This window comes from Balaenoptera ricei, chromosome 6 (genome assembly GCF_028023285.1).
Source record: "Balaenoptera ricei isolate mBalRic1 chromosome 6, mBalRic1.hap2, whole genome shotgun sequence".
In the NCBI taxonomy this organism is placed as follows: domain Eukaryota; kingdom Metazoa; phylum Chordata; class Mammalia; order Artiodactyla; family Balaenopteridae; genus Balaenoptera; species Balaenoptera ricei.
This window is the reverse complement of record NC_082644.1, coordinates 113,519,207-113,546,738: the sequence shown is the minus strand read 5'-3', so window position 1 is coordinate 113,546,738 and position 27,532 is coordinate 113,519,207. Positions and strand designations below refer to the sequence as shown.

At 41.2% G+C, this 27,532-nt stretch overlaps 1 protein-coding gene across 4 annotated transcripts in view; it reads right to left on the bottom strand.

Annotated features, from left to right (window-relative positions):
• Positions 1-2,770: 2,770 nt before the first annotated feature.
• PBX3 (PBX homeobox 3) overlaps positions 2,771-27,532 on the bottom strand; it is a 222,668-nt gene continuing 197,906 nt past the window's right edge. For 2 of the 4 annotated variants that reach the window (XM_059925621.1, XM_059925620.1), the window contains exons 6-9: positions 9,264-9,429; positions 7,891-8,003; positions 7,016-7,105; positions 2,771-4,301 (exon numbers count right to left, since the gene is read on the bottom strand). In XM_059925621.1, the coding sequence (XP_059781604.1) occupies positions 4,209-4,301; positions 7,016-7,105; positions 7,891-8,003; positions 9,264-9,429 (462 nt within the window). In that variant the 3' untranslated portion in view covers positions 2,771-4,208. The remainder of the gene's footprint in view (positions 4,302-7,015; positions 7,106-7,890; positions 8,004-9,263; positions 9,430-27,532) is intronic. The other 2 variants (XM_059925623.1, XM_059925622.1) reach the window with 1 other exon arrangement.

Below are 27,532 nucleotides of genomic sequence, written 5' to 3'. Positions count from 1 at the left end.
CCTAGTTTGCAAGGCTGCCTGGTCCACTGTCCTCAGAGGCTCCCATGCTGCCCGAGTACCTCCCATCCAACGTGTAGCTTCTCAGGCACTTGGGCTCCAGAAAGTCCTGAAAGTGTAACCAAGCAGGACCCTGTGGGGTCTTGCCGGGACAGACCCCTCCTCACAGCCTCTGCTGTAGCTCCTCGCTGAAGGACCTAGATAACAGTATCTGATGCACATTTCCTGAGTTGTTTCACAGATGCTAAAACCACTACCAAATGGAAGAAATTAACTACTTGACGATCATGAGCACGTAGCTCCCACACCTACTGGCGCCTAAGGATTGATAACGTTAACCCCTGTGACACCACCCTGTTACCTCACCATCAACCAATCAGAGAATTGCGCATGAGTTGATCACTCACCCTGGGATACTCCTCCCTCACCTGGCCTTTAAGAATGCTTTGCTGAAACCCGCTGGGGAGTTGGGGCTTTTTGAGCACTAGCTGTCCTGAGCTCCTTGCTTGGCGCCCTGCAATAAACGCTGCACTTCCCTTCACCACAGCCCGGTGCCAGTAGATTGGCCTTACTGTGCACAGGTCAGTGGACCCAAGTTTGGTTCGGTAACAACATAGTGTTATAGAAGCACACATGTGCCCTTGTGCATCTAACTGGATGCATAGACAGCCCCCTTAGCCTGCAACTGGGTGTTTCAGGTGGTTTCCTGCTGTTATATTCTTTGACCTCGTGAACAGGGTGTGGGAGCCTCACTTTTCCAGTCTTGGGGTTCAGAAACCTACCAGCCTCGGGACTTCCCTGGTGGTGCAGTGGTTAAGAATCCGCCTGCCAAAGCAGGGGACACGGGTTCCATCTCTGGTCTGGGAAGATCCCACATGCCGTGGAGCAACTAAGCCCGTGCGCCACAACTACTGAGCCTGCACTCTAGAGCCCGCAAGCCACAACTACTGAAGCCCACGTGCCTAGAGCCCGTGCTCCGCAACAGGAGAAGCCACTGCAATGAGAAGCCCGCGCACCGCAACGAAGAGTAGCCCCCGCTCGCCGCAACTAGAGAAAGCCAGCGCGCAGCAACAAAGACCCAATGCAGCCAAAAATAAATAAAATAAATAAATTTATTTTTAAAAAATTTTTAAAAAAGAAAAAAGAAAAGAAACCTAACGGCCTCTCCAGTACCCTCACTAAGCGTCTGCTTTCTGAATAAGGACCAGGCCTAGGATCTCAGCCTCCCAAGGCCTAGGGTTTGATTTCATTGTGCTCAGGTCTAGATCCTAACCCACTGCTTGCCCCAGAAAGGGTACCTGGTGAAAATCTGTCAAATCAACACATTTCACCCAATTTAGAGGGAGACCTAAGAGCCTTGGGGTCCGAGCCATGCCTCAGTTTCCTTATCTATGAAGTGCGGGTGCCGCTGGCCTCTGCTAGAGAGGTACTGAAGAGCAGAAGGGAATTATATACAAGTGCCTCCCAAATTAGCTTCTAGGAAAGGAATTACTGTTTTTATTGAGACCTCCTCTGAATAAAGCCTTATAGTCACATCTTTCCCTCAAGGGAAAGATTCATCGTGTGAATCTCCAGCAAACACCGGTATGTGCTTCTCTCAGTAGGCTGGCCTGAGAGGAGACCTGAGGTGGTTCTTAGGAAGTGTGTGTTTCTGGACTTTAAAGAAGATGTATTTGTGTGTGCATGTGTGTCTGGTTTTCACAGGATATTTTTGCAAAACCACATAGCATAGCGATTGTTTTATGTACAAAGATAAGAAAGGCTGACCCATAAGCTAATTGAATCATGCAAGTAACTACTTAGCCATGGGAGAGATTCCTACAGGCAGGCTGAGAGCCCGTGTGAGGGAGGACAGCTTTGGAGGGCAATCTATTTTATAAAGTGTAACTGCCTCAAGATTAATGGGAATGGTGGCCCTAGACCTTGTTTTACCAACTGAAATAGTAAAACAGTTGTATTTATCAGAGACCATTTGCTGCAACTGATTAACATTAATCTGATTTCCTGTGAGTCAATTTCCTCGAGATACAGTAAACAGGCCAATTACCTGCTATTGACTTCTTTTATTACAAAGATTTAGATATTAGCGACAGATGTACATGTAAATACATGGAGTTGCTGACAATGTGAATAAAACAAAAACAATATTTAATCTGGTTAAAGAATTTCTAGTTGGTCTTACGTTTTATAAGTTTAGTTTTCAAAGGTATGTTATGAGAAGTTGTGGCTTTTTGGTTTTTTTATGGCCTTGGAAGCTCACTCTTTTGGGACAAACTTTTGCTTGTTCTTAACCCGTATCTCACAGAAGTTATGAAAGCAAGGAGGTGAATGTGACAAGACTGATAATTATTTAAAAATTACCAAACAGGTCTTTCCATCCAAAAGATGCTGGATGCATCATTAAGTCAGGAGAGTGTCAGCTCCAAGGACACACACAGACCTGGGTTCCAAGCGTGGCCCTTGTTATCCTAGGTCTTTCACCTTGTGGCATCTACTTTTATGAACTTCAGTTTCCTAATCTGTGAAAATGGGGATGATATTTTCCTTGTGGTATTCTTAGAGCGTTAAGTGTCAAGTGAGGACATGTGACGGTGGTCCAGGAGCTGGCTGGGAGCCTGCAGAGAGTGTAGTCGGCCACTCTCAGCCTCACCTTCGTTTCTGAGTCCCTCTCTGACAGGCGACACGTTTACATGCTCAGACTCACTTCTGGGCAGGCCTTCTCCTCTGCCTGCACTGACTAGCTCACCAGGTGGGGTAAGAAATTGCATCAACATTTAATCATGAAAGCAAAAAGTTTATTCATGTTTGAAACTACATATAACTACCACGAGGAAGACTTTTTCAATCCAGGGTGTAATCCAGTTAGAAAGGAACACGAAACGTTTTTAATACATTAGAATCACCGCCACAAATTATTTTCATGACTCAATCAGTTTCAGAATCGCATACAATACAAAAAGAGAGAAAGGAGAGGGGGCCCCATTACACAGGGTGAAATATACAGTACTGAATACTGAAATCTGAATGCATCACAATTAGTCATCGCTTTTTTTTTTTTTTTTGCATGGATTAGTAACAAGATGAAGAACATTCAAAATGTTTCTTAGTATTTACAACAGTTTTACTGATCCTGTGTTAATTTAAGACCCAATGTTTCCACTCTTGGTTTTTTAAAAGTTGCAAATGCAACCCTGATTTTTCTTTTAAAAGATTACAATGTACATTACATTTTATGAAGGGAAACAAAGAGTTAATTACAAGATGCAAAAAGATAAGAAAGAGACAAACTACAGCGTGAGTATTGTTCAGAGGTAGTAAGTGAGCACTCTAAGCTACAGAACATGTTGAAATTCTATTGGTTTGTATGAGTTCGCATGAGGTAATAAAGCTGTGTTTTGATTGGTGAGATGTATAAATACTCTTTTGCTACACTATATACAACACTCCAGAGAGCAGGGCCTTTGTGAATGCCCAGAGGACGTAGCAAACCTTGACAAGTCTGTGCAGCACCCAGTGCACGCCATGAAACCCCAGACGGATCTCGTGGTCACCTCTATCAGCAGCAAGTATCTTCAGCTCTCAAAACAATCTGGATCCATAATTTAATTACCGAGCAGACTCTGGGCACTGGTGCTTTCAGAGAGAGAAAAGATGCTACCGGTCTCTGATCTAATTATAACGTAAGAGATCGAAACCCAAGAGTGACGAGGAAGATTCTTAAACACAACCATCATTAACAGGTAGCCAAACAGCTCCTTTATTCCAACTCCATTAGTGATATGAAAGAAGGACAATCAAAGTCTGCAATGGAAATATGCAAGAAGTTCAATTTAGGTGAGGTGAGTCTCTGTATCTGCTTTAGCGATTGAGGTTTAGCATATATTGTACTTTTTACCCTTAAGGCCAAGTAATTGGCAAGTGAGAAACCATTAATGTAAAATATTGATAATAAATTATGATAAAATAGCTATAGGACTGTCAACAATGTTAAATCTTGGCCTAATTGGATAAAGTGCTTTTTTAACATTGTGTGTTTTTAAGTATAAATACAAATGATTATGATTCCTTAAAAAACAGATTTACCAAGTTCTCTAATAAGGTTTTACAGTAAAGCTGTAGATGGTGGGCTACAAAAACGCTTTCCTTTTCCTCCTGTTGCTCTGAACGCACTTATCAAGGCGTGTCAGCTCAGGGAAGAGTGTTACCAGAGATTAGTTAGAGGTATCAGAGTGCACACTTCCTGGGCCTTCTGTAGGAGAAGTCACAGAAGATGGAGTTGTTGCGTCCTGCCAGCCTCCATTAGCCTGAAAGGAGAAGCACAGTTCAACGGGTGCACGTCTACATATTAATTCTCCTCCCCAAGTGAAAATACCCCGATGACAACATGAGAGCAAAGATGCATTAGCAAAATGTATTTTCTAAACCCACTTTGGCAGGAGTTTGAAGCATGTGTTAAAGTGGGATTAAATGCATGTAAAACAAATCCATCCTACCAAGTAAAGACTTGGCAATAAATCAGCACGCTGAAGGAGGGCTTCAGCTGGTCTCAAGCTGGCACGAAGCTCGGCCTTTGATTTGCTGATAAAAATCAAGTGACTTGAAAAAAAATCTTATAAGAAGGGAGCAGTGGAGAAGCTCAATGCAATGCTTTGGCAAGACCTTGGGCTCCACAAAGTATAAACTTCAACCCAGCTTAATCCTCGTTTCCATAGAGAAGAAGCCCCTCCACCCCCTGGCCCCTTTTCTATACAAGACTGACAGCCAGCTACTATAACCCTTGGAAAATGAAGGCCAGAATTTCCCTCCAAATAGGATCTCGCAGAATGAAAATGCATGAACTGTGGAGGAGCGCACACTATTCAAATCTGGATTCCAATTATCTGTAACTGGGGCTCCTATTCGGGATGTTGCTACGGCTCTTCACATGCCACTGGCCCTTCCTGCCTCAGACCTGCATCCGCAGTAACAGTGCTCAGAAACAAATTTGCCTTATGTCTTGGCCTATAGAGGCAATTGCTGAAATCAATGTCTGATCAGATTTCTGCTGTGGCAGACAGCTTGTCGCTACATATTTTTATGTCAGTCAAGAAGAGGGAGGTGCTGGGCTTGTGAGTTGGGGAACACTGAGTGGAAGTGACGGGGCGGGCCTTTCTGGAGAGAAGGCGAGGGTGAGCTGGCTGCCACCCAGTGCCTGCGGCACAGACCAGCCTCGTGCTGTGCCGCCCCCAGACCTAGACCTCCCACACCAGTGCCAGTGAGGGGCAGAAGGTCCCCCTGACTCCCTCACGTCCATCTGCAACTTGTTCTACGAGTCCAACCAAAATGTCTTCGTTTTAGGCCTGTGCTGCGAGGCTACTGAGATTCCTTGCCCAGTCTTGGGCTGGGAATTTTTCCTTCTCCCAATATGCTGTTCTTAGGGAACCCTGTCTTCGGCTTGACTGCACAGTCCTGCATATAAAGCACCTTTCCTCCCTCTAGGTCCACAGGGAAATGGTGGGGAGGGGGGAGAGAGAGGGACCAAACAACCACACAGAGATGACCAGAACCAAAGGGAGAAGGATTTTCCAGGCTTTAGGTGTATCAAATCCAGGTTAGGAAAAAATATAAAGCTATGGCAGTTGATCTTCAAAGCCTCAGCTGTGCAGGTTGGATGGTGACAAGCGCGTGTGTGTTTGTGGGGACTCGAAAAAATCCTCTCCTCTAATAGGTAAGCTGTTCTCACCCCTCAGGTATGAAAATCTACTTAGAAAAAGAAAAACTCTTACGCAGATACAAGTCTAAAGATATTCCATCTGAAGTAAACATCATTCCTCTTTTATCCAAATTTATAAACAACAAATGTACAATATTTTTACCCAGCGTGGCAGCTGGAGGAGAGGTTGTCAGCAAGCATTCTTTTTTTCAAAATAAATTAATCCTTACTCTGGTGGTTTGAGATTATGGACTGTATTATACAACAGCGCCTTATCAAGCCTCATCAGTGAAGATGGAATTCATGTCTGTAAAATGCTGCAGGCAATCACAGTTTCATATTTTATCATGTTGATAAGGATATCGCACATTCTCTGAAGCATTTCAAAACACTTAAATGAAAAAGGAGAAATGCAACTAAAAGGCTTTTTATGTGGTTTGTTGTGGGTTATTACGAGTTATTTATAAACCCAAAAAGAAAGATTTGACATTTCAAATGTAAAAGATTTGAGTATTTAATGGTCCTTTTTTCCTTTTACAATTGAACATCCTCAATCACTTTTTAAATCATTAATATTTACTCTCATAGAAAGCTAGGCCCCAAAAAGGGAGACTTCTGTCTGTTTTCTTTCTGACTCTACTACCATGTGTTGGGCAGTTCATTTCCTCCCTAGTCTGGAGTCCCAGATTCTGTCCACCACTCCACCCTGGGGACCCAGTCGCCGCAGCTCCCCTTTAGGTGCTGTGCGTTTGCTATTTTCCATCCATGTCAGGGTGGGGGGAAAGTGAAGTTTTGGTCAATTGGTTACTAAAGTTAAAATTATTTCCTCCGTACTTAACAACTGAGAAGCCATGGAAAATGCTGAACGTGTTTTGCATCCCACATTGACAATACAGCAAGTTACTCTTAAGAACAGGAGTCTTTGTTTAGCTTGGTTTGTTGATCTGTCTGGGGCCCTCCTCCCCCTCACCTGAGCTGTGTTTGGGAATTTTTCCTGCTGCTCGAGTCTAAGATAAATGACCTGTTTTTCACCATCTCCCTGGAACACAGCACGGCCAGTGGGAGATGGCATCTTAATGGGCTGATGCTTAAGTCTCTATTGATGACAGAATGCCAGCCACCCTGGGCCTCTGTGAGGACTTCTAATGGCATGAAGGTAACATCAGTGTTTAGGTTCATAAAATAAAAGTACACTAAAAATGCTGCCTTCCCCACCTGCCAAAAAGATGAGAAGCCAAGTAAAATGGCCATTAATTTATTTATTAGCCACTGTTTACCTGACGCTGTTCCTACAGCTCTTCAAATCTGGTTCCCCAGAGTACTCACGTTTAAATTATGTGGACTGTACAGTGAGTTTCCTCCAAGGCCATCACTGTAGCCTCCCGTCTGATTGATAACATGACGGAGGGTATCCACCTAGAAGTGAGACAAAACAAAATTCATCATCCCAAATCTATTAAAACATCATTACTTACAAAAGGAAACAATTTGAATTATGTGTGCCACAAGGGTTTAGCATCTTGAATGAAAGACAAATTTATCAATCAAATGTGACTGGCGGAATTTCAACAATTCTTTGCATATTTAAACTCGCACATCTTTGTTTTTCATGCCAGCCAAACAACAACATCTTCATGGCCATGCAAACTTTGCATCTACACCAGCCAAATGAGCATGGCTGTGGGTGAAACTACTTATAAATATGTATACTGGCTCGCCCTCTCACACGCGCACACGCACACACACTCCCACGTGCATAAAAACAAGTAGTTGCTTTCCAGTAAGAGGATGAGAAAAAGAGGTGAACCTGGAATATACTTTAAGAACTCAGGTTTTTGTATTCTGACTTAAAAAAATAAATACAGAAATGAAACAGAGTAATATATTTTAAAAGCATACACACACTGGCACACACAATTTTTCTGTTCTATCTTGTTACAAAAGTAATATGCACCCAACCCCTCTCCATGAGCTCAAGCCAGAGCCGAATGCATTCACAAAGTTTATCAGGTTTGAATCATCCAAAGTCACTGTTCACTTGACTTCTCATTAAATTAAATGGTGGGGCAGATGGTCACGTCCGGAAGCACCCAGCACAGGATCTGCACGGTGTGCAGACCACTTCCACGGGTTGAGAGTCAGGAGTTTTGAGCCCAAACCCTACCCTGCTAGAAAGGCCCCAGCTGGGGCATTTCTCCTACCTGTGATTGCACATTGGCTCCGACTTGGGACCCTTGGTAAGAATCCCCATTCAGACTCTGCATGTTCATGAACATGTCCCCAGAATTTGGGAGGTTAAAAGAACCAGAAGAACCTGGAAAGGAAAGAGTTAAGTAGCTGAATAACAGAGAGCTACACACATAATCCTCAAAGACCTAGAGGCAGGGAAAGGAGAAAAGGTACAGAAGGGAAAGGTTGTGTACAACATAAAGCATTTCTAGATCTAAGAGGACGGAGAATAACTGCAAGGAGTTAGGTCCTGTGATTCATTTTGCATCTAGAAAAGTCCTATCAATGGGGAAGCCCAAATATGAAAGACAGAGAGAATCAAAACAAACAGAAAAACACCCAGCAGCTGGCCTGGAACCATCCCCTTGTTTTCATTTATCTCCAGGACTTGGTCATTAAGTGAGCTCTTCACCATCATTAACTGTCATGGTGGACAATTACCCAGAGAAGAAACATTTTTCTGAAGCTCTTTCTAAGCCATACGCTCTGCCTAACTTTCATCAGTTTCCACGCTCCATTAAAAAGAACTTGGGGGGTGGGGGGAAGAAGACAACAAAACAAAACAAACAAAAAACCCCTCACTTTCTGAATTTTTAAAGATATATTTTAAACTATCTCCTTAGAGAAGTCCCTTGAATTGCTTCTCAAGTCCATCTGTTTGGACTAGCTGTGCATCTTTCATTGCTACTCAAGTTCCCTCTAATTTTAAGATGTTTCCAACTCCATCAAAAAATGCCTCATAAAATCTGGCCAAAACGTATTGTATGAGCAGCCAAGATAATGCATCCATGTGTTAAGTACCATACCCCTCGCGGCTAACCACGTCCGGATCAGCTAACCACATGCTGAGCCTACCAAGTCAGCACAGGTGCTAAGGAGATGTAAGGACAGCAGACTCGACTCTGCAGCTACATCAGGTAGGAAGCCCTGCTGTCCTAACCCCAACATACCAGCTTCATTACTCACAGCAACAGGTAAATTTCCCACTTCTATTTCACTCGTTCTTTGACAGATCACTATTGATTTTAAAATGACACATGGAACAATATAGTGAAAATAATCATTAGTAATAGCACTTGGCTTAACTGCTGAGTTAAAAAACACTACTAAGTGTGAAAGTTCTAGAATCTAACAGTACATAGTGGCACTCACTGTGAATAGTGGGTTTACAGGCTCTGGCCATCCACTCATTCACCCACCCCAAGAACAAGTCTGCATTTTAATATCAATCTTCCTTTATAAGTCCACTGTGTCCCCAGTATGGCTCTTGTTTCCTGGTCTGTGGGACAGGGGTTTGTGGCATAAGGCTGCCTGAGCTGAGTAGGGAGTGAGCGCCCATACGCACCAGAATTTGGCGTGGTGGGCGAGTTGGTCTGGTTGTTCTGCACGGCTGCGGCCACTGCGTGTGCAGCTGTCACGGCTGTCTTTGCAGCGTAGAGATTGGCTTCTTCCTGAAACTTGCCAATATTCTTCTTGTACCTGATTCGTTTGTTGCCAAACCAGTTGGATACCTACAAATCACAGGGATATGAGTAAGGGGAAGCGAGGTTCAAAGAGAGGAACAAAAATCAAACTTCCAATAATAACTGTAGGACACCAAAAGGAGACCTTGGAATAGGCTAGGAATCACTCAATTCCTAGCCTGTGATCACATCCTGGGGATGATGCAGAATGGTGCAGAGGCTCACTTGCTCTTTTGGCAAACCTCTCAACACTCTTGGAATAAGACCACTTCTTGGAGTTGGCCCCAGTAACACTAAAATGGCTGGGAGCACTGTTCATAAAAAATAGTCAATTGGTGTATACCAATTAACATATAAATGACTAGTCCCCTGAAAAGGAGCTGAAAAACTAAAGGAAACATTTGTTAAGTTAGGTAAATAATAAGAAATGCTTGTGAAAGAACGACTTATTCTTTTGGGGTCTGGAACAATTTTGGCAGCTGTACAGTAAAATCATGTTTGGTGTGCTAAAAAGAGTAACATCAATTAATAATGGATGAAAAACCCCTTTGTCTCCTGCCTTAGAAGATACTGTATGTCTGCCAAGATGGCTGCTTAAGTTGTGCCAGTTAACATGTGAGAAGGTCACGATGTGAAAACTCAAGCAATTCCAATAAGGTCAAATGCAAATAAAGAATCAGTGGCTGATTTCATCAGGTAGAACATACTTATTTCTTTTGCAAACTACCTATGATGTCAACCAGTGCAAATGGAAGAGATTTCTAAGGAGGATCTTGGCAACAGGCAGATTTCATCACATTTCATTGACAGTGAAACTTCGGCGCAAGACTCACTGCCTATAGTTACGTTGAGTGTTCAGGCACCTGGGAGCTGAGCTATATAAAGAAGCAGCTAAAACCCACACAGCAATTTATGAATAGGTACCCACTTGCTATATAAAAGGCTCTGACCTCTCTTTTGTTAAAGTAACAGTTTAACAACACTTTTTAATAATTTCTTAGTAATGTGTCAAAGGGGCATGTTGCTGTGGTATCAGGCGGGGTGGGTCACTGTTTCATCCTGAACAGCTATTTAGGGACCCTGAGGAAAAATAAGGAGTGGTATAAGCCCTCCAACCCAATTTACACCAATGGGCATGCTAGTTGACCATCTCAGCCAAGTCTTTAATTGCTTTGGAAATAGAACTCTCATTCTTCAAACTATGGCACTCACCCGTTCAGGGAAAGCTAGAGAGCCCTGGCAAGGGAGCCACATGAGGAAGACAATGTTGGCCTGCAGCAGCCCACCCACTGTCCCATCCTGGGGGGGGGGGGGTCACTGTGTGCACGTATGTGCCACACACACAGGCCAGCACACTAGCTGAAGACCTGTAAAGCCACCATGAACACAGGTTCAGACAGCAACAAGCCAAAACTCATCAGGAAGCAAGTATGCTGCAGATCAGGCCTTCCTAGCCGTTTCTGTTCCACTGTCATCCCCCCACACAACTCCCCGACCCAATGAAGGATTAGATGTGCCCCTTCCTTCCTTCATTTCAAATAGTGGTGGTAATAGTAACTATTTAATGAGCATCTCCTTTGCACTGAGCATTACACAGAGCCCTTTGCATACATTTTCTCATGTAACAATCTTAACAATCTCAAGGACTAGGTGATTGATTGATGTGGTCACAGGCATCACACCTGTCCCAAATCCAATGGCCTTCTCTCTCTGCAACTTGTTTGACCTCTCAGCAGCGTCTGATACTTGTAATTACCTCCCCCACACCTCCGGCTCCTTCTTAAAGCGCTTTCTTTGCATGGTTTCTGTGACATTATGCTCCTGCTTCTCCTTCCCTGACACACCAGGGTGTGTGTGTGTGTGTGTGTGTGTGGGTGTGTGTGCGTGCGTGCTTTCTCCAAGACTCAGCCCTTGGCTCTCTTCTTTCTCCTTGAGCAATCTTATCTCTATTAACGATTTCAACCACTGTCTCTGTGAATGACTCCCAGATTTCCATCTCTATCCCTAACTTCTATGAAGACTTTCAGTTCTCAATTTTTAAGACATTTCCTTAGAAATGTTCTGCCACAACCTGCAACTCAACAGGTCTAAAAGAGAATTCATGTGTCCTTTAAACCTGCGCCTCTTTCTCCATTTTCTCTTCATGTTCATGGCATCTCCACCGCCAGAGACGTGGTATTCGCCACGTCACGAAGTCCCTGATTCCACCGTTAGATAGTTCTGATGGATACACAGCTCTCTACTCAGAACTAAGATCCGGTTCCCTTCCATTTCCACTCATGGGCCTTAGTTCCAACATCTAGACTGTCACAATATTAGGCTCTCAAACAGCCCTGAGGGACCCAACTCCATTCTACCATTGGCCTCCTCTGCTCTCCCTTCTTTCAGCCCCATGTGCTTGGGGCAGGCGTGTGGGATAGCTGTGTGGGACGTGGTGGGGGAGGAAGAGTCAGGAGGGCACACAGGTGAGGAGGACCTGAGCCCGGCAGAACAGGAGTCGTGGAGAGGGCAGAGGTCATGGAAGAGGACTAGAGTAGGCAGAATTTGGCCACTGATTCACTGTGGAGGCCAAGGGAGAGGGAGAAGCCGAGATGATGCTGATGTGGGGCCCAGGCCTCCAAGAGCATGGAGGCAGATGCTCTGGGAGGCATTTCCGCACCAGGAGAAGGCAGCCTCAGCGACTATTAGGACCCATTCCCAGACCAGAATTCTATGACTCTAAATATAAAAGTTCCGAATTAAGACTGTAAAATGACCCCAAAGGCATTTGCTCTGGTTATGCTTGTTAAAGCAAGTTCGCATAGCCCCCAACTCACTTGTCACAAGCATGTCCTCAGCTCAGGAGGCAGACCTAGCGAGCCAGCTCACAAAAACCTCCTTCAATATATATCACTCTAGCTTGTCTGATTAAGACTGTCAGGGCTCTGAAAGAGTTAAATATTGAATGTATCTCTAGTGCAAAGGGAGATATTCCTGGTTGAGAGGGAATTTGGAATTTCTTAAGCATAATTAATGAAAATTCCCCAACTCTGAATTTAGCAAGAAAGGCCCATCTTAGAATTCTCTTCTTCTAAACAATTCTCTGTTGGATTCTGTACTTTGTAGTTAATATTATCTTGACAATCAGAGAAGCTATAATACATTAATGAAACCTAGCCTGGAAAATCTGATTACAGCTTTATTAACGGTTTCATAATTGAGGAATCTCTATACCATCAAAGGTCTCATCTCCAGATATGTAAGAATTCTGTGTTTATGCATACCCCTGGACCAATCAAACAACAGTCATCACTAATAAAGGTTTATTTAATTCTCACAGTAAAATTTTCATATCACCAGCAGCCTGGGGAAGCTTTAGCAAGTGGATTTGCTTGACATCAGATCGTTTCTATTCTGCTAGTCCCGATACTTCTTAATCTTTAATATCAAGGCAATTAAAATTAATGGCCACTCATCTGAAGCTACTGTGGGCAGTGTTTCCTTGACATCAATTGTTTGATGGGATTACCTAGAGGTTAAACTAACAAGCAAGGTTTAATTGGAAGCAATGAAAGAAGCAGTGATCATACGTTATGTTTAACCTGCATAACCACATCTAAATGAATATCTAAAAATGTTCAACTATTTCTCAAATTAAAATATGCACGTCACATTCTGATATCACAGATTTGGATATTGCAGCAATCGGCTATTAAGACCACACTGCTGCAACTGAGATCGGTGTAATTAATGTATAAATCCACACCTAAGTTCAGGAGTTTTTTTCACATTTCAAAATCAGATGGGTACAATTGCAAAAGTCACCCAGCTGGAAGCACCAAAAGCTACAGAGCACACGTGGCCCTCTCCTGCACAGGGCTCACAGTGGAGCCAGACTGTACACCCTGGCTCAAAGGAGAGCAGAGCTTGCTCTCTCTCTGAACTGCAATGGTCTGTACACTGGTCCCAGAATAGAAACACAAACAGAAAATTGGTGGAGAAAAAGGGAATATACTGTCCTGTGCTTCTCTTTTGAGCCACATATCAAGGACTCATGACTCTGGACTGTGCAGAAGGCAAAGGGCCAGGCAAGAATTTTAAGATCAGTTAAAAACGAGAATAAAAATACAAGTACTCTCCTCCTCCTACTGACGTTCATTGCTACCAGCTCCCAGACTGTACGCCTTTGGCAGTCAGGGAAATGAGTAGTGAACATTGTGCAGGCTGGTGATTTTCTGGAGCCCTTCTGCAAGGCCAAGAAGTGGCTGGAAAAGCATCTGTTCTCTCCCAATTACTATAGCCATGCATTTCCCCTGACTCAATTCAGCTGCAGACTGCCAACTGCCTTTAAAAAGTAAAATGTTTTTCTTTCTTTCTTTTTAAAAAATATTTTACTGAAGTATAATTGATTTACAATGTTGTGTTAATTTCTGCTGTACAGCAAAGTGATTCAGTCATACATACATACATACGTATATACATTCTTTTTCATATTCCTTTCTATTATGGTTTATTATGGTTCCAATATAGTTCCCTGTGCTATACAGTAGGACCTTGTTGTTTATATATACTAGTTTCCATCTGCTGATCCCAAACTCCCAATCCTTCCCTCCCTAACCCCTCTTCCCCCTTGGCAACCACAAGTCTGTTCTCTTCATCTATGAGTCTGTTTCTGTTTCAGAGATATGTTCATTTGTGTCATATTTTAGATTCCACATATAAGTGATATCATATGGTATTTGTCTTTCTCTGACTTACTTCACTTAGTATGATAATCTCTAGGTCCATCCATATTGCTGCAAATGGCATTATTTCATTCTTTCTTATTGCTGAGTAATATTCCATTGTATATATACACACCACATCTTTATCCATTCATCTGTTGATGGACATTTAGGTTGTTTCCATGTCTTGGCTATTGTAAATAGTGCTGCTATGAACATAGGGGTGCATGTATCTTTTTGAATTATAGTTTTGTCTGGGTATATGCCCAGAAATGGGACTGCTGGATCATATGGTAACACTGTTTTTATTTTTTTGAGGAACCTCCATACTGTTTTCCATAGTGGCTGCACCAATTTACATTCCCACCAACAGTGTAAGAGGGTTCCCTTTTCTCTACACCCTCTCCAACATTTGTTATTTGTAGACTTTTTAATGATGGTCATTCTGACCAGTGTGAGGTGGTACCTCATTATAGTTTTGATTTGCATTTCTTTAATAATTAGTGATGATGAGCATCTTTTCATGTGCCTATTGACCATCCATATGCCTTCTTTGGAGAAATGTCTATTAAGGTCTTCTGCCCATTTTTCAATTGGTTTTTTTTTGTTATTGAGTTGTATGAGCTGGTTGTATATTTTGGAAATTAAGCCCTTGTCGGTCACATCACACACTAACAAGGAAATATCAGAAAGGGAATGTAAACAAACAATCCCTTAAAAATCACATAAAAAAAAAAACGCAAAAAAAAACCAAAACCAGGTATAAACCTGACCAGGGAGGTTAAAGATTTATATGCTGAGAACCACAAAACATTAATAAAGGAAACTGAAGATGACTCAAAGAAATGGAAAGATATCCCATGCTCTTGGATTGGAAGAATTAATATTGTTAAAACAGCCATACTACCCAAGGCAATCTACAGATTTAATGCAATCCCTATCAGATTACCCATGACATTTTTCACAGAACTAGAACAAATAATCCTAAAATTTATATGGAATCATAAAAGACCCAGAATTTCCAAAGCAATCTGTAGGAGAAAGAACAAAGCAGGAGGCAAAACCCTCCCAGACTTCAGACAATACTATTGTCTACAAAGCTACAGTAATCAAAACAGTGTGGTACTGGCACAACAACAGACATATGGATCAGTGGAATAGACTAGAGAGCCCAGAAATAAAGCCACACATCTATGGACAGTTAATCTTCGACAAAGGAGGCAAGAATATACAATGGGGAAAAGACAGTCTCTTTAGCAAGTGGTGTTGGGAAAGTTGGACAGCCACATGTAAATCAATGAAGTTAGAACACACCCTCACACCATACACCAAAATAAACTCAAAATGGCTTAAAGACTTAAATATAAAACATGATACCATAAAACCCCTAGAAGAGAACATAGGCAAAACTTTCTTTGACATAAATCGTACCAGTGTTTTCTTAGGTCACTCTCCCAAGGCAATAGAAAGAAAAACAAAAATAAACAAATGGGACCTAATAAGCAAAAATAAATAAACAAATGGGACCTAATCAAACCTATAAGCTTTTGCACAGCAAAGGAAACAATAAACAAAAGGAAAAGATAACCTACAGACTGGGAAAAAGTAAAATGTTTTAAAATGTGGAATCTAAAAGAGACAAACTCAGAGAAACCCCTGGAGGTTACCAGGGGTTGATTATAGCTAATAATACTGTATCACATACTTGAATGTTGCTAAAAGAGTACATCTTAAATGTTCTCACTAGGAAAAAGAAATGGTAACTATGTGATGGGATGAAGGTGGTAACTAACACTGTGCAGTAATTATTTGGCAATTTTTAAAGGTATCATATCAACACCTTGTATACGTTAAACAATGTTATGTTTCAGTTATATTTCAATAAAGCTGGGGAAAAAAGTAAAAATGTTTTCCAAATATGTAACTAAATTCAACTTTTGTGTCACTTTTTTACCTCTTTCAAAAAGATACCCAGAACCTTCTACTCACTTAGAATCTTTAACTTAGGTAGATACATCAGATATGGGCAGTATCACATGATGGGTAAATGCTTGGGACTCAGGGTCTGGTTTCAAATCCACACTGCCATTTACTATTAGTGACCCTGGGCAGATTATTTTAGTACTTTATATTACTCTCATATACAGTGAGAACAATAAGAGTAGTAATATATCTTCCTCATAGAAATGCTACGTACATTAATGATTTTAGCCCATAGTGATTACCTGATATTATTAGCTATCACTACCACCTATGTTTTATCAATGAAGAATCAAGAGATCTAGACTATACACAAGTGGTCCAAAAATCATACAGTGAAGTGTGACATATCCATACTTCAACCCCAGGACACCCCATCAATTTTTTTCCTTTTTTACAATGAACTGGGATATGTTTATTGAGTATCTGTTATGGCCAGTGCTATAGCAGGTGCCATGGGGAGATGAAAAAATAAACAGGTACCTCTACCTGCCTAGAATTTACAATTTGGTTATAAAAACAATGCTAGACACTCAAAATAATTACCAAAAATTGCAGGATGGTGATGATGACACACCAAGCTGTACAGAATAGACTATAAGTACACAAGGAATTTGGAAGGAGAGAAGTCCCAGCAGATCTGGGAAATCTAAGAATTCAGAGGTAAGGTGAAACCTGAACTGGACTTCAGCTTCAATTCAATTCAACAGTATTTTTATTGAGACTCCGTATTTCAGAGGTACAAAGCTCTAGAAGCTCTGTTGACACAAGCCAAACACATAAGCCACTGCCTCCCTCTACCTGGACCTCTCCAAGATTCCAGAGACTCATTCTACTTTCTAACTTAACTCCCTTTTCCCTTAACTTCTAAACCCCTCTTTTATAGTGAAAGAGGAAGGAGAAACCATTCTAAAGGAAAAGAGGAAAGGGGAATCAAGGAGTGTTTCTGCAAGAGGTGACGTCTGGTGGAGGTCTAACAAGTGAGGCATATTTTCATTGTGGAGAACGAGGGAGCCGAGAGAGAGGGAGGAGGCATGGGTACCAGGCCTGAGGGACCTAAAGCACCTGAGGGACCGGCAGTCTCTGGCTAAGGTACAGCGAAAGGGAGAGTGCTCCAGGCAAGGGAAAACCGGAAGAAGAGCTCTGCAGGTGATCTCACCACCTCCACCACACCAGGGCTCACTAAGGGAGGGGAGCCTGAGATTTCTAGGAAGTACTGTGGGGAACGTTCCCCTGAGGCCACCTGAGGCCAGGTGAGGCAGCCTTCCCATTTAGGTGCCTGTCCCATGTCACCCTTTTTGCTGGAATACTGCCTAAAAAAGTTGAAAAAAATCAGGTATCTGCTCACACATTTTTTTCTCCTTTGTACATTTTTTAAGTTGGCATCTACAATTTTTCATTATAAGTTTATAGAGTTGTAAACAATGTTATTTCAGTATGTCATAAATGTTGACATTTTAAAATAAAACTGTAATGCTATTCTTTAAAATGTATCCAACCAAATATAAATAGCAAAGCAATTTGATACCCACTATCCATTTTAAAAATATATAAACTCGTTTTTCTTTAATAGTCAAAAATGCTGTGTTCTCTTTTGTGTTGGAAGCGCATTTCCATTTCATTTCCCTCTCATATTATCCTAATGCAATATACTTTTATGCTCTACAAAAGTAATATATGGAAATTGAAAATTTTAAACTCTTTTTATTTACTATAATTATAATGTTCTACATGTTTAACATATCCTTCTGGATTAAGCTATCATCACAGCTAGTCTAAAATTAATCAAAGCAATACCAATACTTATTTTGATAATACTTATTTTGACCATCAAAACTAAGGTTTTATCACACATGTATTTTTTTTTAATAGTTGAAACAACACTTTATTATTAAAAGTTCTATATTTATCAGCCTTGAAATTCCCCCTTATGAAGTTACTGAGAGTACTTTGGAGGGGAACATTGCTTTAATTCTGATTCACTAAATTATTTGTAAACTACTGAATACTGTGAACACATTCTTCAATACAGAATTAACACATGCATTTCTTAATCAGAGGGGTGCTGGGTTATAAAGTGCTGATTGAAGGAGGTTTGGTTATCACCAATATTTCACACAATCCCTTGCTGGGAACCAGAGAGGGTCTCAGACTTTGGGGCAATGGGTTGGGACTATCCGTTTCCTAAACTGCGAAAAGGGCAAGTGGAAAAGGGGAAGAGGGAAAAGGACAGCCACATGAGCTACTACCACAGCAGTTTTCTGAGGCAAGTGGATTTCAGGAAGGAGTATATACACACACACACACACACACACACACACACACACACACACAAGGAAAGCTGACCAGTGATAACCTTAAAACCATGCATGCCCTTGTACCCTCTGGAAAATCTTCAGCTACTTTGTGAAGCATGTGCACCTGAGTTCAAGACTGCTCCCTTAAGTGAGCAGGCTAATTCTAGTTGCATTAACTTCTTTGTATGAGTACATGTGGGAGCCCCTTGCATGGGGTGTATCTAGTAAAGACCTTCAGCTATAAAAACAAGGCTCACTCAGGCAATCACAATGATGTGTCACAGTGACCTTTTGGAGCTCAACAAAGAACAAATTTGTCAGCTTCAGGAAATCAAAAACATTTAAAGAAATAAACAGAAAGGGGTAGAAACAGTTTACTTATTACTTAGCATAAGCTTTCTGTAAAGTATGCCAGCAAATATGGATATACATACACTTTGACTCAGCATTACTAAGAATTTATCTTGATGAAATATTTAGAGATTATATGTGCAAAGAGATTCACCACAGTCCTACTTACAACAGTAAAAAGAGAAGTTAATTTATAGCACATCTGTATAATGGAATATAATCATTGATTAAAAATGCTGAAGAAAACGATATGTGGGAAATATTCACAATATACTGTAAAGAGGAGGAAAGGGCTTCTTTTTTCTCTGCACACAGCATGAAAATTTGGAGGGGTTAAAAATACTTACACATAGACATACACAGGTGTGCACACACAAACATACACATACAAGTATGCATACAAAAAAAGTACTAGGACAGACGTACCAATATGTGATTATCTTTTAGAGTGGGTTTATAAGTAACTTCCAATTTTGTGTTTTTCTGTGTGTTTTCAAATATTATCCAAATTGATTTCAGATAAGCAAGTACTGGGGTTTTTTTTTTAATTAGAAAAAGGTACTTTTCAACAAAAAGAAAATGTACTTTTCAGTGAAAAAAGTAACCAATCTTCTTAAAAAAAAAAAAAAAAGCACTTGGAAGTTATTTAGCAATCTTGAAGAGTATTAAGTGCCAGCATACTGGCCCACACAGCTGCAGGAATCAGCAATCCCATTCCTGTATTCTATCTGGAAGATGGCGTTGGCAGGCCAGAGAATTCTTGAAATAATTAAAATCAGACACTTTGTAAATCTCAAGCCACTAAAGTTTCCCAGATTGCTTTGCCTTTAAGAATTTAAGAAAAATGCCATGTTCAAATTAAAAAGCTAAACCATCTACAATGTCTCTACGGTCACTGAAAGCCAATTTATTAATGAGCATTAATTATATCTTACATTTCAAATTCTATCACTACATTTATTTATCATTTTAATAACAATGTTAAATAAAAGAGAAAAATTATTACTTAATGACTTAATCTTTAAGAGGCAGAAGTGCAGAACTTTAGAGTTCATCCTTAGTTTTGCTTCCTTGCATAAAATACGTTAGGGAGAGGATCAGCACTTGTTTGGAAAAGCAGCAGCTAACACTAAAACATCATGAATGAGATTAGCAAACTGAACATTTATGAAGCACAAATCAGAAAAATTTGCCACTGTGTTTCCCATGTTTACTTGTGATACATACTTTATGTACTGTGCCTAATTAAATGCAACAGATTATGAAATGTTGAAATGCCAAGTTGTGTATAATGGAACATGTAGCTTATTTACATTGTAAACAATTTTACCTCTAATAAATAGTTTCTCTCTAATCAATATGTTTTCATCCCCATTATGTGATTCAATTTGAAATGAGGCATGGAAGCCAGATACTGTTCAATTTTTAAACTTAATGGTGTTAATAAACTAAATCTCATTCCACTCCTCTCCTTCCCAAGGGTGCACACCCAGTGAAGTTTACGTAAGGACAGAAAGGCTGGACACACTGTAGATAACCACACGTGTGCATTCCCTTGAGAACCCAAAGGGCACTTGAGAGCCAGACAGACCTGAGTGTAAATCCCCGTTCTCTGATTTCCTAGCTGTGTTACCTTAGTCCAGCAACATCATCTAAGTTCTCTTTTCCTGGTCTATAGCATGGGATAACGATGCCTTCTCCCCACAGGGCTGTCAAGAATGGTAAATGAGATAACATGTTAAAAAAAAAAAAAAAAGGCACAGAACTGTGCCTGGGATGTACTAGGCACCGAGTAAGTGTTAGCTCTCCCTTTTCTTAAAACAAACAAGCAACAAGAGCAACGACAACAAAACCCTCTACAGGTTATGCTGGCTTCCTGTCATCACTAAGGTCAGGACACCCTTTCCATAGGAGTTCTGGATTCTGGGAGAACCTGTCCTACTCCCAGTGCTGGCAGGGTTCTGGCAGTGGGGACTAAGCAGCAGTGAGAGAAGGGAAAAGGGATTGCTCCCCTGCACACCTGAGCATCATAAACTTCCTCCCAGGAGGGTGACACCTGACCAAGAGCTCCTGTCTGCCACGCACCTGCGGGTTGTGCACAAACAGCTGACAGCACTACCCCTGCCTCCATGTCCCTCCTCGCTCCTCCCCCAACACAGCCATGCGCAGGACAAGGCAGTGGATCTAGAATTTGTAGGAAACCTGGGTTTGGATCCTACCTGTACGTATATTTATAACAGCAGCCACTTACAGAGAGCTAATTTAGAGCCAGCCACTGTACCAGGAACTTCACATTATTATCTCATTTAGCCTCACAAAGACCCAGTTTAACTGATGTAAAAACTGAGGTCAGAAAGTTTATGTAGTTTGCCTGAGGGTCACAGCCCTTCCTGTGCTTTTCCCACTATGCCTTGTCTAATAAAACTTGTTTTTTCTTAATATTCTTCATAAATGTTTTAAATTGTTTATTCGATTTTATTTATTTTCCATTGTATTAAATGGCTAGGGCTACCAAAGTATAGCCTACTTTTTCAGTGTAAAATATTTCAGCTCCTTTATGGTTAAAATGTGAGCTAGCCCAATAATCCAGACCATTTTAATTTTTTTTAGAAAGTAAGTTCCAAATTCTGAACAACTGACTTGAAAACCAACTTTTGAAACACAATTCAATTCTAATAAGAGAACTAAACAAACAGAAATTCCGTTTCCATAGTATCTGAAATAATTTAAAACAGATTCACTTGTCAAGTACTGTATTTGTTTTTATTTGAGGCTGTGAAAAATTTTATTGCCATAATGTACTGACACCCTTACAGTTTGGCTTTGCCCTTTCTACTCTATACATGATAGACTGATAACTGCTCGTGACATTCACAAGGAGGCTCATCTGCAAAAGTACATAAAACGTCAGCCTCGCGGCCACAGTACACAAAAAAACAAATGACACCGTTCATCTCCCTAAAACACGTGCTGAGGGGTGGTTCTAAATTACCCCAAAGCATGTTTTCAGTTAAAGATTTTTTCCTTTAAAATTACTTCTCTCACTAAAAAATAAAAAATGTGTTAGGTGTACAACTGAATAGCTTCCTCTATGGCCTCCATGGAAAGCCTCTTCGACAGATTTTGAAACACTGACATCACAGCTGTGAAACTGGCTCCCATCAGCTGCACTGAGAGAGAGAGCCATCTCCGAAGGCAACACATCAGCGTCCCAGAATTAAAACTCAAGAGCACTCTAAAAAACAATGGAACAGATTTTTTGTCCAGGTAAATTTCATGTAAATCTACTTCCTGTAACTGAAATTATCAAAATGTATTCAGTGTCCTATGTAAAGAAATCCTATAGTCAAGCCTTTCATAGAAACCCTTACATATTCAAATACCTCTCCCTACCAAATACACACACCAGTTTTCTTTTTAAAAATCGAGAAAATTTCACTGAACCTATTTAAAATAGGAATACTTATCCTCAAAAGGTGTCCTACCCTTTCAACACACACAATTCTCACTATAAAGAACCACATGCATTTTTAGAGTAAAGAATACACCTAGGGTAGGTCTACTCAGAGTGTAAGAACAGACACAACCCCACTCACCCCCGACCCACACCCTGTGCCCACTCTGGCTCTCACCTTTACGAAGCCTGTGAAAACCTAGGGGCTAGGGGCTGCTAGCACACTAGTTTGCCGGTGGTCAGAGCGTCTGTTCCCTCTTTCTTTTGGAAACTTTATGAGGCTCTATATATACAACATACCCAGCAAGAAATCTCTGGTTGAATGCATGACAAATTAGCATTTATTGAGCACTCATTATATACCAGTCCCTGTAACAGCAGTCTACGTACATGATCTCATTTAGCCTTCAAACCTCTGAAGAAATTATCATTATCCTAATCTTACAAGTCAAAAAATGGGAACTTCAGGTTAAATGATTTGCTCAATGTCACACTGCTACTTAGTAGTGGTAGAGTGGAGTCTGTTTCTGTACTTCCTATACTGAATGTACAGTCATCTGGAGTTAAAGTCCCAATTTCTAAAAATAAGTGGTATGAAACGATAGTACCACTGCCTAAATGGAACACAAGGAACGACACTTAGTTTTGATAGAGAATCTGCTGTATCTGGAGGGCAAGAGTCTAAACATATAACTTTAGGAAGTCAAGAGGGAGAAAAGGAAACTATTTATACCAGTATTTGAGAACTTCTCTCCCTTGATTTTTTTTTTTTTTTTTTTTTTTTTTTGGCTGCACTGCATGGCTTTCAGGATCTTAGTTCCCTGAACCGGGACCAAACCCTGGGCCACGGCAATGAATGTGTCGAGTCCTAACCACTGGACCGCCAGGGAAGTCCCTCTCCGTTGATTTTCAACCCAGTTACCTGACACTTATTTGGGTTTAACTTATTCTCCTTTAATACCTTGAGATGGACCGTTAGCTCACTGATTTTCAGCCTTCCCTCTTACTCTATGTATACTGTATATACATAGTATTAAAAAACACACATATATATGAATATTTAAAGCTATAAATTTCCTTCTAAGCATGGCTTTAGCTGCATCCCATGAATTTTTTTTTCCCTTTTTTTTTTTTGGCCACACCACACGGCTTGCGGGACCTTAGTTCCCTGACCAGGGATTGAACCCAGGTCCTTGGCAGTGAAAGCACGGAGTCCTTACCACTAGACTGCCAGCGAACTCCCATACCATGAATTTTGATAGGTGTATTTTCATTATCAGTTAAAATATTTTCCAATTTCCACTGGGGCTTCATTAACCCATGAGTTATTAAGAAATACAATGCTTTATTTTCAAACACGGGAATTTCTACTTATCTTTTTGATACTGATTTTTTGTTTGTTTAATTTCACTGTACTCAGAAAATATACTCTAATTTAAATTATTTAAAATTTATTGAGAGATGTTTTATGGCCCAAAATACAGTTAACTTTCAAAATGTTCTGCAAGTGCTTCAAAAGAATATGTATTCTGCAGTTGTTGGGTACAGTGTCGGAGCCACAGAGGAGAGTGCAGCAATAGGGGTGAACAGGGCAAAGCGGAGAGATTCCTGCACAGAGAATCGGTGCTGACCAGCACTCACCAGCCCAAGAGGCTTGTCTGCTCACCTGCCGGCCGAGACAGGTGGGGGCTGGGAGCAGAGGCTCGAGCTTCAGAGTTCAGACTCCATGGAGAGGACTGGGTTTGGCTGCGAGAACACAGCCTGAAAGGGGCTAGTGCACCACAGCTAGCCGGGAGGGAGTCCGGGAAAAAGTCTGGAACTGCCTAAGAGGCAAGAGACCATTGTTTCGGGGTGTGCAAGGAGAGGGGATTCAAAGTACTGCCTAAATGAGCTCCAGAGATGGGCGCGAGCCGCGGCTATCAGCGTGGACCCCAGAGACGGGCATGAAACCCTAAGGCTGCTGCCACAGCCACCAAAAACCCTGTGTGCAAGCACAGGTCACTATCCACACCTCCCCTCCCAGGAGCCTGTGCAGCCCGCCACTGCCAGGGTCCCGTGATCCAAGGACAACTTCCCTTGGAGAAAACACTGTGCGCCCCAGGCTGGTACAACGTCACACAGGCCTCTGCCACCACAGGCTCGCCCTGCATTCTGTACCCTCCCTCCCCCCGGCCTGAGTGAGCCAGAGCCCCCTAATCAGCTGCTAATTTAACCCCGTCCTGTGTGAGTGGAGAACAGACGCCCTCAGGCGACCTACACGCAGAGGCAGGTCCAAATCCAAAGCTGAACCCCAAGAGCTGTGCGAACAAAGAAGAGAAAGGCAAATCTCTCCCAGCAGCCTCAGGAGCAGCAGATTAAATCTCCACAATCAACCTGATGTACCCTGCACATGTGGAATACCTGAAAAGACAACGAATCATCCCAAAATTGAGGCAGTGGACTTTGGGAGCAACAATATATATATATTTTTCCTTTTTCTCTTTTTCTGAGTGTGAATGTGTATGCTTCTTTGCGTGATTTTGTCTGTATTGCTTTGCTTTCAGTATTTGTCCTAGGGTTCTGTCTGTCCCTTTTTTTTTTGTTTTTTTGTTTTTTTTTAGTATAGTTTTTAGTGCTTGTTATCATTGGTAGATTTGTTTTTTGGTTTGGTTGCTCTCTTCCTTCTTTCTTTCCTTTTTTTTTTCTTTTTTTATTCCTTTTTAATTTTTTAATTTTTAAAATTTTTTATTTTTTATTTTAATACCTTTATTTTATTTTCTTTATTTTTCTTTCTTTCTTTTTTTCTCCCTTTTCTTCTGAGCCGTGCGCTCAGGGTCTTGCTGCTCCAGCTGGGTGTGAGGCCTGTGCCTCTGAGGTGGGAGAGCCGACTTCAGGGCGTTGGTCCACCAGAGACCTCCCAGCTCCACATAATATCAAATGGCAAAAGCTCTCCCAGAGATCTCCAACTCAATGCTAAGACCCAGCTCCACTCAATGACCAGTAAGCTACAGTGCTGGACACACTATGCCAAACAACTAGCAAGACAGGAACACAACCCCACCCATTAGCAGAGAGGCTGCCTAAAATCATAATAAGGTCACAGACACCCCAAAACACACCAACGGACATGGTCCCGCCCACCAGAAAGACAAGATCCAGCCTCACCCACCAGAACACAGGTACCAGTCCCCTCCACCAGGAAGCCTACACAACCCACTGAACCAACCTTACCCACTGGGGGCAGACACCAAAAACAACGGGAACTACGAACCTGCAGCCTGCGAAAAGGAGACCCCAAACACAGTAAGTTAAGCAAAATGAGAAGACAGAGAAACACACAGCAGATGAAGGAGCAAGACAAAAACCCACCAGACCAAACAAATGAAGAGAAAATATGCAGTCTACCTGAAAAATAATTAAGAATAATGATAGTAAAGATGATTGAAAATCTTGGAAATAGAATGGAGAAAATACAAGAAACGCTTAACAAGAACCTAAAAGAACTAGAGCAAACAAACAATAATGAACAACACAATAAATGAAATTAAAATTTCTCTAGAAGGAATCAGTAGCAGAATAACTGAGGCAGAAGAACGGATAAGTGACCTGGATGATAAAATAGTGGAAATAACTACTGCAGAGCAGAATAAAGAAAAAAAGAATGAAAAGAATTGAGGACAGTCTCAGAGACCTCTGGGACAACATTAAACGCACCAACATTCGAATTATAGGGGTCCCAGAAGAAGAAGACAAAAAAAAGGACTGAGAAAATATTTGAAGAGATTATAGTTGAAAACTTCCCTAATATGGGAAAGGAAATAGTCAAGTCCAGGAAGTGCAGAGAGTCCCATACAGAATAAACCCAAGGAGAAACATGCCAAGACACATATTAATCAAACTATCGAAAATTAAATACAAAAATAAATATTAAAAGCAGCAGTGGAAAAGCAGCAAATAACATACAAGGGAATCCCCGTAAGGTTAACAGCTGATTTCTCAGCAGAAACTGCAAGCCAGAAGGGAGTGGCAGGACATATTTAAAGTGATGAAAGCGAAAAACCTACAACCAAGATTACTCTACCCAGCAGGGATCTCATTCAGATTCGACGGAGAAATTAAAACCTTTACAGACAAGCAAAAGCTAAGAGAATTCAGCACCACCAAACCAGCTTTACAACAAACGTTAAAGGAACTTCTCTAGGTAGGAAACACAAGAGAAGGAAAAGACCTACAATAACAATCCCAAAACAATTAAGAAAATGGTAATAGGAACATACATATCGATAATTACCTTAAATGTAAATGGATTAAATGCTCCAACCAAAAGACATAGACTGGCTGAACGGATACAAAAACAAGACCCATATATATGCTGTCTACAAGAAACCCACTTCAGACCTAGGGACACATACAGACTGAAAGTGAGGGGATGGAAAAAGATATGCCATGCAAATGGAAATCAAAAGAAAGCTGGAGGGCTTCCCTGTTGGCGCAGTGGTTGAGAGTCTGCCTACCAATGCAGGGGACACGGGTTCGAGCCCTAGTCTGGGAAGATCCCACATGCCGCGGAGCAGCTGGGCCCATGAGCCACAATTACTGAGCCTGCACGTGTGGAGCCTGTGCTCCGCAACAAGAGAGGCCGCGACAGTGAGAGGCCCACGCACCACGATGAGGAGTGGCCCCCACTTGCCGCAACTAGAGAAAGCCCTCGCACAGAAACGAATACCCAACACAACCAAAAATAAATATATAAATAAAATTAAAAAAAAAAAAAAAGAAAGCTGGAGTAGCAATTCTCATATCAGACAAAATAGACTTTAAAATAAAGACTATTACAAGATACAAAGAAGGACACTACATAATGATCAAGGGATCAATCTAAGAAGAAGATATAACAATTGTAAATATTTATGCACCCAACACAGGAGCACCTCAATACATAAGGCAAATGCTAACAGCCATAAAAGGGGAAATCAACAGTAACACAATCATAGTGGGGGACTTTAACACCTCACTCTCACCAATGGACAGATCATCCAAAATGAAAATAAATAAAGAAACACAAGCTTTAAATGACACATTAAACAAGATGGACTTAATTGATATTTATAGGACATTCCATCCAAAAACAACAGAATACACTTTCTTCTCAAGTGCTCATGGAACATTCTCCAGGATAGATCATATCTTGGGTCACAGATCAAGCCCTGGTAAATTTAAGAAAATTGAAATCATATCAAGTATCTTTTCCGAACACAATGCTATGAGACTAGATATCAATTACAGGAAAAAAAACTGTAAAAAATACAAACACATGGGAGGCTACACAATAGATACTAAATAACCAAGAAGAAATCAAAGAGGAAATCAAAAAATACATAGAAACA